Source organism: Zalophus californianus, chromosome 7 (assembly GCF_009762305.2).
Source record: "Zalophus californianus isolate mZalCal1 chromosome 7, mZalCal1.pri.v2, whole genome shotgun sequence".
NCBI classification, from domain to species: Eukaryota; Metazoa; Chordata; class Mammalia; order Carnivora; family Otariidae; genus Zalophus; species Zalophus californianus.
This window is the reverse complement of record NC_045601.1, coordinates 91673204-91685508: the sequence shown is the minus strand read 5'-3', so window position 1 is coordinate 91685508 and position 12305 is coordinate 91673204. Positions and strand designations below refer to the sequence as shown.

Genomic DNA, 12305 nt, shown 5'->3' with positions numbered 1-12305 from the left:
CCCTGCTCATGCCCTCTTCTCTCTCTCTCTCAAATAAATAAACAATATCTTAAAAAAAAATCTAACTTCTTAGCGTGACATCTAAGTCCTTTGATAATATAGACCTGGTCTACCAGCTAACCACCTGTTTTGCTCCTCCCTACGTGAAAGCCACATGAACTACTCACATTCTTCAAGTCCACACTGGCCACTGTTGTTTTTCTGAACTCCCATTTATTTGCAGTTATGCTCAAGCATCACCTTTTTTGGGGGGAGCATTTCCTGAGCCATCTCTCTCACCTTATCTACATTAGGCATCCCTCTTACTTATCCCCACACCACCTAATTGCAAGCATGCCTCTCATCCTCAGCTGTGGGCACTAGTCTGTGAACTGCGTGGGGCAGGCAGCGTGGGCCTGTTTCCTCTGGCCTCTACTGCACAGATCCGATGGTATATGGTTATGCTCAGCAAAGCTGTGGGACAGATGAAGGGATGACGTTTTACCTTCAGCCAGCCCATCTGGAAGAACCTCCCCAGACGGACCGTGTGGATGCCAAGGCTCAGGTCGAGGGGATCACTGCTGAGACTTGCTGTACCTGATCCCAGGTTGTAAGTGTAAACCACACTGCCATTGAGCAGACCCACGGCCAAGAAGTCATCGCTGTTCAACCCTGGAATGAGAAGACATGTGGGGCATGCTTGCTGAGAGAAAATTCAGGAGTCTAGTCAGCTTCAATTTATTGTCTAGTTCTGAGGTACAGACCAGCATACAGGAAGTTATAACAGTCATGCCGCCTCTCATCGGCACTCAGGTATGCATGTGTCTGGGAATTGTTGTTCACACCCCCAGAAACTATGTGAACACTAAAAGTTTTTCTTTGAAGCCACGAGGATTCTCATCAACCCAGGGGAATGATCAATACCTAAAAAGTTGGGATTAAAACGTCCTTTTTGTCTGAATGAAATTCAGTGTGCTCTTTACAATACATAGAACGTTTTTTTTATTATTATGTTATGTTAATCACCATACATTACATCATTAGTTTTTGATGTAGAACTTTATAATAGAGTTGAACTGCTCTGATAGTTCAGGAGATTCAAAAGATTGAGATAACCGAGCTTCAGCTTTGAAATTCTGAGTTGAAGTTTTAAAAATGTTATTTCCATAATTGCTCAGGATATGCTATAATTATTCTATTACAAAAGCTCTTGACCATACTCCCATGACCACTTAAAGGTGGGTTGTTTCTGTGTTCCCTATTCTCATTCTCTCTCCATTAGTTCAGGACCACCCATGGAGAACAGTGAATTGCAGGACCCAGAGCACTCAGGATACAGCTCATGTAGACCCATGGAAAAGGGGGAAGGTGGGTGGGAGAGAACCAGCATCAGACACAAGAGGAGGGTCCTGGTGGTATGCCTGGTGACATTAGGAAGATTGGAGATAGTCAACAGTGTCATTCTCAGCAGGTGGGCAGAGCCCACATAGGTCAAGGCAGAGCTTCTTGAGTTAAGTGGAGACAAGAGGCCTGTCTGCAGGAAGGAGGGACCAAAATGTATCAACCAGTTTCTGAAAGGTCTGTTTGTGGACCTTAATACTGAGGTTTGCAGGTAGGAAACGAAGGCAAGGATTTCTGCTCGGAGGAAGAATATGAGGCCTGATTGAAGTAAGAAGCTTCATCAGGGGGCAAAAAGTAGAAGTGAGTCCTTGGACATGGACAAAGTTGGTTGTGAGTGTGTACAACCTCCCCCTCCTACACTCTTAAGGGTGATGTTGTATGCTCCCTTGGCTTCTGTTAGGCTAAGCAAGGTAAAGGAGAGAAAGATCTTCAGGGCTGGGGGTTTCTAGATAGCGTAGGGAAGTGGGCTTCCTAAGGCACTGGGAAATGGAAGACAAATATTCAAGAGACTTGATTCTCTTAGTATGCTTTTCTAATGGGTCCGCCATGGGCCCTGAGCTGGGTTATTTTGGAAGCTCCTTAGGCGAGTGTGATATGCAGCCAGGGTTGAGAGTCACTGTGTTAAGCACCATACTGCTGTCTAAACATGTTGGGAACTCATAGCAAATCTCGTTCTCTCTCAGGTGATCTCTTCCCCCTGCACTGTTGCAACAGCTTAGCTGGGTATAAATTTTAAATAGGAAGAACTCCCAGGAGAAAACAGATTCAGGAAGGCAGTTCAGCAGAAAGGAGAAAAACCATCAGAGACTGAAGTCTCTCAGGCAGCGGTCGGACTTTAGAGGACACAGGGAGAGAGGGCTGAAGAAAGAATTCTAAGAGACTTTTCTGTGGGCTGTGAGTGGGCATCTTTTTTTAAGGAATTCTAGTGGGCATCTGAATTGTCTTTTCAATTGTTCAGACTGTTGGAATGGAGATGGTATTCTGCATGTGGAACTGGTGGTGGGAGAGCAGTTTATTTGAGCCATAACCTTCTATCCTTTCTGTCCTGTTGCTAATCCTCCTTCCTTAAGTCATCAAAAGCCTGTATCATGCCAAGAAGACATGATCATCAAGGTCCTACAGCCTGGCTAGGAGGAGATGGGAAGTTTGTCTCAAGTGCCCTGGGGATCTGAGGAAGAGCAGCAGTGGGGACAGTCATCATGACAGGGTGGGAAGGGCAGTGAGGAAATTCAAAAGGAGGTGATTTTTGAGTTGGTTTCTGAGCTAACCCAGAAAGTGACAAATAAGAAGTTACTAGGTAGATGAGGAAAGGGGAGGTTCTGAAGAGGGCCGCTCGAAGCAGAGGGAATAACATCGCAGGAGAGGCAGAAGACATGGAATGCTTACAGGCCTGCTGGGGGCTGGGCCTGGCCTGGCATTTAGTGTCTATGGCAGAAAGATCTTTAAGGCCTAGTATACAGCAATGAATGAGCTGAATATTTTACTGGAGACTCTCTTGAAAGAGAGAGAGAAGGGGGAACGGCAGAGGGAGAGAGAGAGAGAGAGAGAGAAAGAATCTTAAGCAGGCTCTATGCCCAGCATGGAGCCCGACATGGGGCTCCATCTCACAATCCTGAGGTCATGACCTGAGCCAAAATCAAGAGTCAGACACTTAACTGACTGAGCCACCCAGGTGCCCCTAGTCTTAGATTTTAGAAGACTCTCATAGCAATGTTGAGGGCAAGACCGAGAGGCAGATTTGGAATCTCACTGGAAGGTCGTTCAAGTGACTCAAGAGAAGAGATTAAGGTCCAAGTAAATCAAGGCAGTGGCAGAGGGAATAGTTTTAGAAAAGAGGAGGAATTTGTGTGTGACTTGGAAGGAAAATCCGAAAGGACAGATCACTTTGGAGGGAAGAGTTGAGGAAGAAGGAAGAGCTGAAGGAATTCCAAAGAGTATGGTTTAAAGAACCACACGGAATGACAGGGTCAGTTATGGAGATAGGAGCCTTGGCAAGGGCAGGGTGGGGAGAGAGGCTGACTTCAGTTTATGGATACTCCTGCCTACAGACCTGTCCCAGAGCATAGAAGTAAGGATGCACCAACAGGTGTGGATAAGCAGAGCCAGGGAGCTCATCAAATTGTCAAGCAGATGATCGCCTCTTATTGACAAACCATGGGTCCACCAGGGTTGTTTTCCTTTTCTCTGCCACACCTTTCACTCTGGACCTTTCCTCACTGGTAACCGGTGAGTGATGGAGGAGATAAGAGAAAGGAAAGCAGTTGACTACCAGAGCTGGTGCCTGGAAGGTGAACGTTACTTCAGGGAGTTGGAAGTGATGGTGAGTGATGGAGGTAAGTGATGGAGGATGAGTGATGGAGGAGATAAGAGACGTGAGTGATGGAGGAGATAAGAGAAAGGAAAGCAGTTGACTACCAGAGCTGGTGCCTGGAAGGTGAACGTTACTTCAGGGAGTTGGAAGTGCTCTAGGGTGATGTTCTGTGAATCTGGAAGTCCACCACAATCACTCAGGGAGCTTGTCAAAAATAGATTCTAGATTGACCTTATGGCACCTGTGGGAGAATCTCTGAAGCTAGGGCCTGGAAATATATATATTTTAACAGCATCCCCATCTGTTTGTTTACAAAGCCTGACTAATATTAGTAACTCTAGAAGGGCGAGGGCACATGACCCATTTGTCACCCACGGCTTCATGTTCAGAAGGGCCTCATGCTTGGTTTAATTCATGCTTTGTTGTTACTTTTTGAAATTCTTTGAACTGTAAGTTGAAGGTGAAGTCCGAGGGACAATGGAGCATGGCCGGGAACAGAGGCAATACATATATACAAATGCACGTTTGTTGTTTCTTGCCACCCCATTCACATGTAGTGTTTGTGACTAGAATCCCCCCAATACTGGGAGTTTGGTGAGACTCAGACTGAGTACAAGGTAAGTGCGTTGCGTCTAAAGACTGCGTAGGTGTGGTGCCGACCACACCAAGAGGCTCTGCTTTCCACTTGAACCACAAACTTGCTTTCAGCGCAGGAAGGCAATGTTGATTTCGAAACTTGAAAGATCAAAGAGTCTCAGCTTTCCTTTCTTACTCCCATTACTTCTCTGCATTGGCTAATCATTTACACTGAAAATGGTGACATGGACAGAAAGGGAAAGAGAGGGAAGTCCACAGATACCTTTCTCTTCAGTCCTTCCTTACCCCCGAGTCAGCTGAGGGGAGAGAGTGTTGACAGAATGTGGGTGTATCAAGAAATGAAATGAAGACTGTTGACTTAATTTTGTGCAGCAGCTCTAGTGTTCTGGTGAGAAAGAAGTACACACGCAGGGACAAGCTATAAAATACTAATTGTGTAGTTTTGGTGACTCTGCATATGTGTTAAAAGCTCTGATATTTGATTTTAAACTGGCATTTCATGATACAAAAATGAATGATAAAAGTCATGTTAATAATTTAATATTTTAATTTTTCTTAACTTAAACTGACATCAATAGCAACTAAAGACACCATAAAAGGTTGAGAGACCACGGAAGAACAGAAGTGCTGGTGGCAGAGCCTGCATCTGAAGTCAGCCTGATGCCATGGCCTGGGCTCTTAACCTCTGTCCCTGTGGCAGAGAAAGAGAAGCTTGTGTCTGGTTGGGCTGTGCCACCTCCCACCACCACCAACCCTTCCTGAAGTTTCCTCTATGAGGAATAAGGGGAAGAATAAGATCTTTTAGGAGTTTTCTAAGGATTAAGTGATATTTAGTGTCTAGGTATCAGCACAGTGCCAACCCAGCACACGGTAGGTTTCCAATAGATGCATGATTTTTTTTCATTTCCCCCTGACTGTGGCCTCATCTTAGCTTTGAGTATCTCATTTTCTTCTCCTGCTTCATTAATACAAAGCCCGGGAAGCAGGTATTCCTGGCCCGCATGCTGGAGCACGCATCTGCTCCCAGTTAACCTCTGGGGTCAGGGACAACTGTGGAATTTTTCTCTTTGTTCTTCTTCTTAAAGCTATAGCCCTGATTGCTTCAGTGCATTACTCTGATCTAACTAAAATTTTTTGGAGGGCCAACCATGGACGTGAAGTGAAGTGACTTGAAGGTATGGTTTGTTAGCGTCCATTTATATGTCTTATGTCACTTTCCTGTAATTTATTGAAGTGAAAATTTCTTGCCTTAAAGCACATAATATAAACAATGATGTATTTCAAACAACCACCACTAATTGCATCCTCAAATTTAAGTGTTCCTTTATAACATTGTTCCGTGAGTAGCTTTGAGAACTATATGGGCAATTTCTATTTTTACATTTGTCAATTTACAAAGTTACAGATGATATTGACATTTATACTATAAGACAGAGATTTTTAGTGATTGATATAGTGAGTTTTTTCATGAAAAGAGCTGGAACTAAGCTCACTTGGCATGCGGAACACAAGGCCACAGTGAATCTTAATGAAACCAGGCTTAGGAAGAAGATTTTCAGACAAAGCAAGGGATATTTGTTGGATATTACTTAGGAGCTGGTCCTAAGAAGGACGGATTTAGCAAGATTATGTTATGCGAGTGGTAAAGGGGGAGGAAGGAAACAGTAGGTGATGACTTTGGATGAACAGTAGTTAAGAATAACGAGATCTAGGAAGTGAATAAAAATCCTTTTAGAATGTACAGAAACAAAACAAAACAAAACAAAACAAACTTGGTCTCTCATTGGCTAGAAAGAAGATAACATAACTCAGTTCCACAAATATTGGTATGCAGAGAGCTTTGCAGTGGGTGTGTGGTGGTGAACCATATTTAGGATTATAATAACTCATAATGTTGCTTATAGAAGATCTCATGGGGGAAGAAGATGAGATGCTGTGGTCAGAAAAGCATCCGCCTTCATAATGGACAGAGAACAGTGACTTAGCAACAGAAGCAAGGACTCAGTCTAAGTGAAGGGAAAGATGGTGGTCAGGGTAACAATGATAAATAATGGAAAGAAAGGAACCTTTGTGCACTGTGGGTGGGAATGCAAACTGATGCAGTCACTGTGAAAATCAGTATGGGGGTTCCTTAAAAAATTAAAAATAGAATTACTACATGATCCAGTAATTCCACTAGTGGGTATTTATCCAAAGAAAATGAAAACACTACTTTGAAAAGATACATGTACCCCCATGTTTATTGCAGCACTATTTACAATGGGTGAGATAGCGAAGCATCCATTGATGGATGAATGGATACAGATTATGTGATACATATATATACACACACACATATACACATATTCACAGTGGAATACTACTCAGCCATAAAAAAACAATGAGATCTTGCCATTTTTCAACAACATGGATGGACCTAGATGGCATTATGCTCAGTGAATAAAGTCAGGCAGAGAAAGACAATTGCTACATGATTTCAGTTGTATGTGGAATCTAGAAAACAAAATAGACAAACAAACAAAAGAAGCAAAAACAGACCCTTAAATATAGAGAACAAACTGGTGGTTATTGGAGGGGAGTAAATGGGGAGATGGGCAAGATGGGTCAAGGGGAGTGGAAGGTACAGGCTTGCAGTTATGGAATGAATAAGTCACCAGGATGAAAGGTCCAGCAGAGGGAATATAGTCAATGGTTTTGTATTAGCGTTGTATGGTGACCAATGGCATCTACGCTTGTGGGCACAGCATAACCTATGAATCGTATGAATCACTATGTTGCACACCTGAAACTAATGTAGCATGGGTGAAGGATGCCCCTGTGGATATTCTGGAAAGAAAGATCAAAGAGGTTGAGCTTTACTGGATTTGTTTGTTTGTAGTTTGTTTTTAAGCCTAAGGGTTTTAGTATTTATACCAGCAGTTTTCCAACCTGGCGGGACCGTATCAGTACAGCCTCTGATTAACTGGCAAGTATGGACAGGAAGGGGAAATCCGTTATAAAGGAGGGAGGAAGGGTACCAGAGGTTTCAGATAGTCAGCCCAGGAGAAATCATACAGGTTACTTTGACCTGAAGGAAAAAGAGAGAGACAAAAACAAAGAAAATAGGTAGACCTTGGCAGCATCCCAGCACACCATATGGTGACTGTAATGGAATTTTTATGAGGAAAAAACCATGCAAATTCAGTAACAGTAATTAGAGTTGGTCTCATTAGCTTAACCTTGAAGGGATGCCTGGAGAAGAGTAGCTAGCGGTTGGAACCATTGACTCATCAACGAAGTCCTTAAAAGGAAGAATAAGACTGGTGTATGAAAGAACTAATCCAGGCCTATGCACTGGGGAGAATTTCTGGGAGGACCTGTTCTGCTCTTTCTCTCACTGATCCTGGTCAGTCACTGTTTGTCATAAATCATAAAGCTGCACGTGCGTGTGCTCTCACTTGGTCTGCTTAGAAGGAGACCCAGAAATCAGAACCCCTTGCCTGGGAAGAGGCAGGAGCTCCTTCTCAGGTGCCCTGGTGAGATTCAGAACTGTTGTAAGGCTGTTTCTTGGATTCTTGGGCTGTTCCTTCGTTGTTCTGAGGGCACATACTGGGAATCTAAAATGTGTATAGAGACAGTGCCCTAAAATCCCTGTGTCTTTCAGCACTCACCAGGCCTAAAGTTTATTATTGAGACTTTTAATGTCACAGAAGCATGATAATTCTTGTTCTGCTGTCCAACAATCTTTTAATTCCAATAGAAAGAAAAACTTTCTGAAGTATGAAATTTTGATTTGTAACTACAGAAAGAGTGAATGCGATTCGTTGTTATTTCTTCAAACTATTCTTCCAATATGGTGAAGTATTACTATGTATTAAATCTCATTTACCTCTCTAAAAATGATAATGTACTTGGAACCCACAGAGGTAAGCAGTGCCCCAGGTATCACAAAGGCACGAGAGTTTAATCTTGGGCTCTTTCCTCACTGAACTTCTGGCTGCTCATTTCCTCTTCTGTCTTTTGAAAAAATGGTGATGATAATACTAACACAAGGGTTGTCTCTAGCAATAACTTAAAGTGTTTTATAAAATCTTTGCAAATGGATTCGGAAATTCTAAGTGACAAGTGGATTTTTCCTCCTCCTTCTTCCTTTCCTGTCCTGAGTGAAAGAAAAGGTGGGAGAGGAGCCACCAGGATGATGCCGTGACTTTCTGGCCCACTGAACCCTGCGTAGCGAATGGCTCCTGATTCAGTAATCGGGGGGAGTTCCCTTCTGAAAAGCCCGTCCTTGTGCACAGACACTTTGTGAGTATATTTGACTATTATTCCAGGGCCTATAAAACTTTTAGATTTCTGAAAGAAGGAAACTGCCTTTCAGTCAAATACTCTTGACATTGGAATACACTGATGCTGACACAGAGACACCAAATAAACATAACTAAGCTTTAGTTGACTGTTCAGATTGTCATGAGAGGATATAGCCAGTTTTTAGAGAGGAAGCTCAATTAGACATCTGTAAAGAGTTAGACAGGTGTGAGTGATTTCAGGAAAATAATAGAAGAAGCTTATGAAATTAAAATCAAAGCTAACGTGATGCAAAGCAAAAATATGTCTAGCTTGATGTGTGAGAAATAAGACCTAAAAGAATGAAAGTCTCACCTACTGGAACAATATGTATTAAGTGGTACAGGATTCTAGGCACTCAGGCCATTTTTACTCCATATGTAATGATGGTATGTGGTTTAGTGGGTGCTAAACTAAAATTAAGATGACTGGAGGTTTTGGGGCACCTGGATGGCTCAGTTGGTTAAGCATCTGACTCTTGACCTCAGCTCAGGTCTTGATCTCAGGGTTGTGAGTTCACACCCCTCATTGCTACTTTTTTAGTATATGTGCTGCCGAAGCGAGCACACCCCTCATTGCTACTTAAAAAAAAAAAAAAAAGATGACTGGAGGCTTTTGAATTAACTCTTAAGGAGCATATACTCTCGGTTTATCTTAAGATCTGTACTGTACAGCTTCTCTCTCTTTTTTTTCTTTAAAAATTTATTTATTTTAGAGAGAGAGAGAGAGTGGGGGGGAGGGGCAGATGGAGAGAGAGAGGGAGAGAAGCAGACTCCCACTGAGCATGGAGCCCCACACAGGGTTCGATCTCAGGACCCTGAGACCATGACCTGAGTGGAAACCAAGAGTCGGACGGACGCTTAACCAACTGCAGCACCCAGGTGCCCCTGTACTGTACAGCTTCTAATCATAGTGGCAAACTTTCAGCTTCCTGTTCTGCAGATATGACCATTAAACTAAGGATATTCTAGAGCTTTGAAAGCATCAGAACCATACACAGCCATGTCCACGATGTTTCTTTGGTAGCCATTGTGTACAATGGAGACCATGTGGTTTCTACTTCAGGAGATTAAATGATTAAAATGTGGGCAATGTAAACTGGCTACTGTTTGTGACCAAGTCAAGATGATGTCCTGACTTAACAGTTGTGCTGGTGAAGAAGCAGTGAGGGAAGGGTGACAGACAGTGAGGGAAGGGTGACAGCAACAACAAATGCAATGCTGTGCTCAGAGCACATGATAATTTGATAAACCACATTTCCCAAGGCTACATATAGCACATATTTTTTCTATGTTTTGAACTGAAAAAGCTGAGGCTAGAGAAAGTGGGAGGTCTGGATCTCTCTTGCTGTTTGCTGTCAGAGATGAGATCATGAAAATAAGGGATGTAAGCACCAGTTTGTGGGTACACTTGAATTTCCATAAAGTGCTCACTGGAGGTGTAGAACAAAGAGTGAGAATGTGGGCTTGTAGGTGACGGATTTGCACTTGGCCCCTCCTCTTTTTTTTTTTGTCCTCTGGATGTTCTTCTGTGAGATCAAGGTTATGCCCATTGAACTATGCATAGATGGATACTCCCTTCCATATAAATAAATAAAAAAAAGGAGGGCGCCTGGGTGGTTCAGTCGGTTAAGCGTCAGACTCTTGATTTCGGCTCAGGTCATGATCTCGGGTTGGTGGGATCAAGCCCTGCGTTGGGCTCTGTGCTCAGTGCAGAGTTGGCTTGAGGATTCTCTCCCTCTGCCCCTCCCCCTGTTGGCACGTGCACTCTTTTTCTAAATAAATAAATAAAATCTTAAAAAATAAAAAAATAAAAAGGAGGGAGGATTTGCAAGGATCTATATATTTCTGTCATTTCAACTCTGTTTCAAAGCACTGGTCAAATGTAGCAATTATCATGTATTTCTCAAGTCAGTAAAGTGAATTAGTTTAACTTTTTTTGGACAGTCTTAAGAATTCAAATTATTTAACAACTTAGACAACTTTGACACTACAGTCCAGGATATTTAATTTCACAAAAGCTAAGATTTGCTGGTTTTAGATTGTCAGGAAGAAATTCTCACAATTTCTAATCACTCTGACGTGATTACCGAAGAAAATAATGAACATTCTTCTATAGGAGAAAATATTGGGTTCGAGCATACGCTGTCAGTTATGTTACAAAATGCCTCAGTACTACGAAATTGGGAAATGTGTTATATTAAGGAATTGGCTACAACCTGCTCTCTCATTCATCAGGCATCTTCCTTCTGCCCCATCTGAATCAAGGTTCTATAAAGAACAGGCTGAGCTGATTGGATTTTGTGACACGCCCCCCCTTCATTTTTCTTTTTCTGTACTGTAGATGACATTCATTTCATTTTCCCCCCCAGAAAAACATCAAGCTATATTTACGCGCTCTTATTTCTGTTACAGTTAATAACCGAGGGCTTGAAGTAAATAAGAAATTATTTGGCATGAAATATGAGGTAACCTTTCATAGTTAATTACCACAGCACAGAAGACCTACATGCTAGGGACTGACAGAAAGTTATGTGCACAGAGCACTTGTACATAGATCAAATAAGCAGGAAGTTCTATATTTTTTTCTGAACAATTCTATCACTGTATTATACCTTCATAATATAGGCTAATGATGAGATTTTAACTTATATTTCAATGATGTGAACAGAGAGACACATGTGCCCCCTCTATCCTTTATTTAGGTCCTACCTTCTTCACTGCCATCCACATCGATCTCGATATACAGTATTACAAGCTAACCGGGATAGTCTCTGTCTTCAGAGAGTCTTTCAGTTAGTGAAAGAATCAATAAGTATGTAATTATTGATTTCTCACACAGTACCAATCCTGTGAATGATGCAGCTGGGGATACAAAAGATATTGAAGGCGTGGGTTGTCTAAAAGGAATTTAAGATGAATCTTGCCGAGGGGCAAGATTAAGATTACGAACTTGCCACTATTCTAGTGTTTCTGATTTATGAATATGGTAGCTTCGTATGATTTGAAGTCGTGACTGTGAAAGACAAAGCGGTATATTATTATTGTGGGATATAAACTGCAAATTACGGGACATAAATTGCAAGTTGTACATAGGCTTTGTGTCGATAGCTGTAAGGAGCCCTAAATTCATCAGAGGCCCTTGGGCAGTACTGGAAAAGGGAAAGAGAGCTGGGTCAGGCATTCCAGGCGAGAGGAAGCCGGGAAGGGAGAGTGAACGCGGGCGAGTAAGCTGGCTGCTGACGCAGCGGGCGGCGGGCTGGGGACTCGCTGGGCGCGGGCTGGGAGAGAATGGGAACGGGAAGGCGAGCGGGGCGCCCTATCTGTACAGGACTGGTCGAAATGGGAGGCACAGAATGAGAAACACGCCAACGGAAAGAAATTCCCTGACCGTTCTCCTCGGACGAGCGCTCTACTTTCTGAATTCCATCTTCTGTATCAATTACGTGCCTCTTTTCATGCAGCGATGTCTATGTTCCCGGGACGCATTAGACGCTGTGACGGATGCTGTGTGCACTGGACATGGCTTCTAGCTCTGATTTAGTGTTGTTAGGTGACAAAATTTTAAGTCCGTATGTTGTGACTCCCTGAATCGATTATAAGATTTAGTGTAACAAGGACCAGGGATTTTGCATTTATTCTTTCAAAAACATGTAATGAGTGTCTATATGTGAAAGCCACTCTTGTTTTAAAAA

The 12305-nt window shown here is 42.7% G+C and overlaps 1 protein-coding gene across 1 annotated transcript in view; it reads right to left on the bottom strand.

Moving 5' to 3' along the window:
* The window catches only part of EYS (eyes shut homolog), a 1577782-nt gene that overhangs the window by 62091 nt on the left and 1503386 nt on the right, over nucleotides 1-12305 (bottom strand). Inside the window, 1 exon segment of the mRNA XM_027604057.2 lies at nucleotides 485-651. Within this exon segment, the coding sequence (XP_027459858.2) occupies nucleotides 485-651 (167 nt within the window).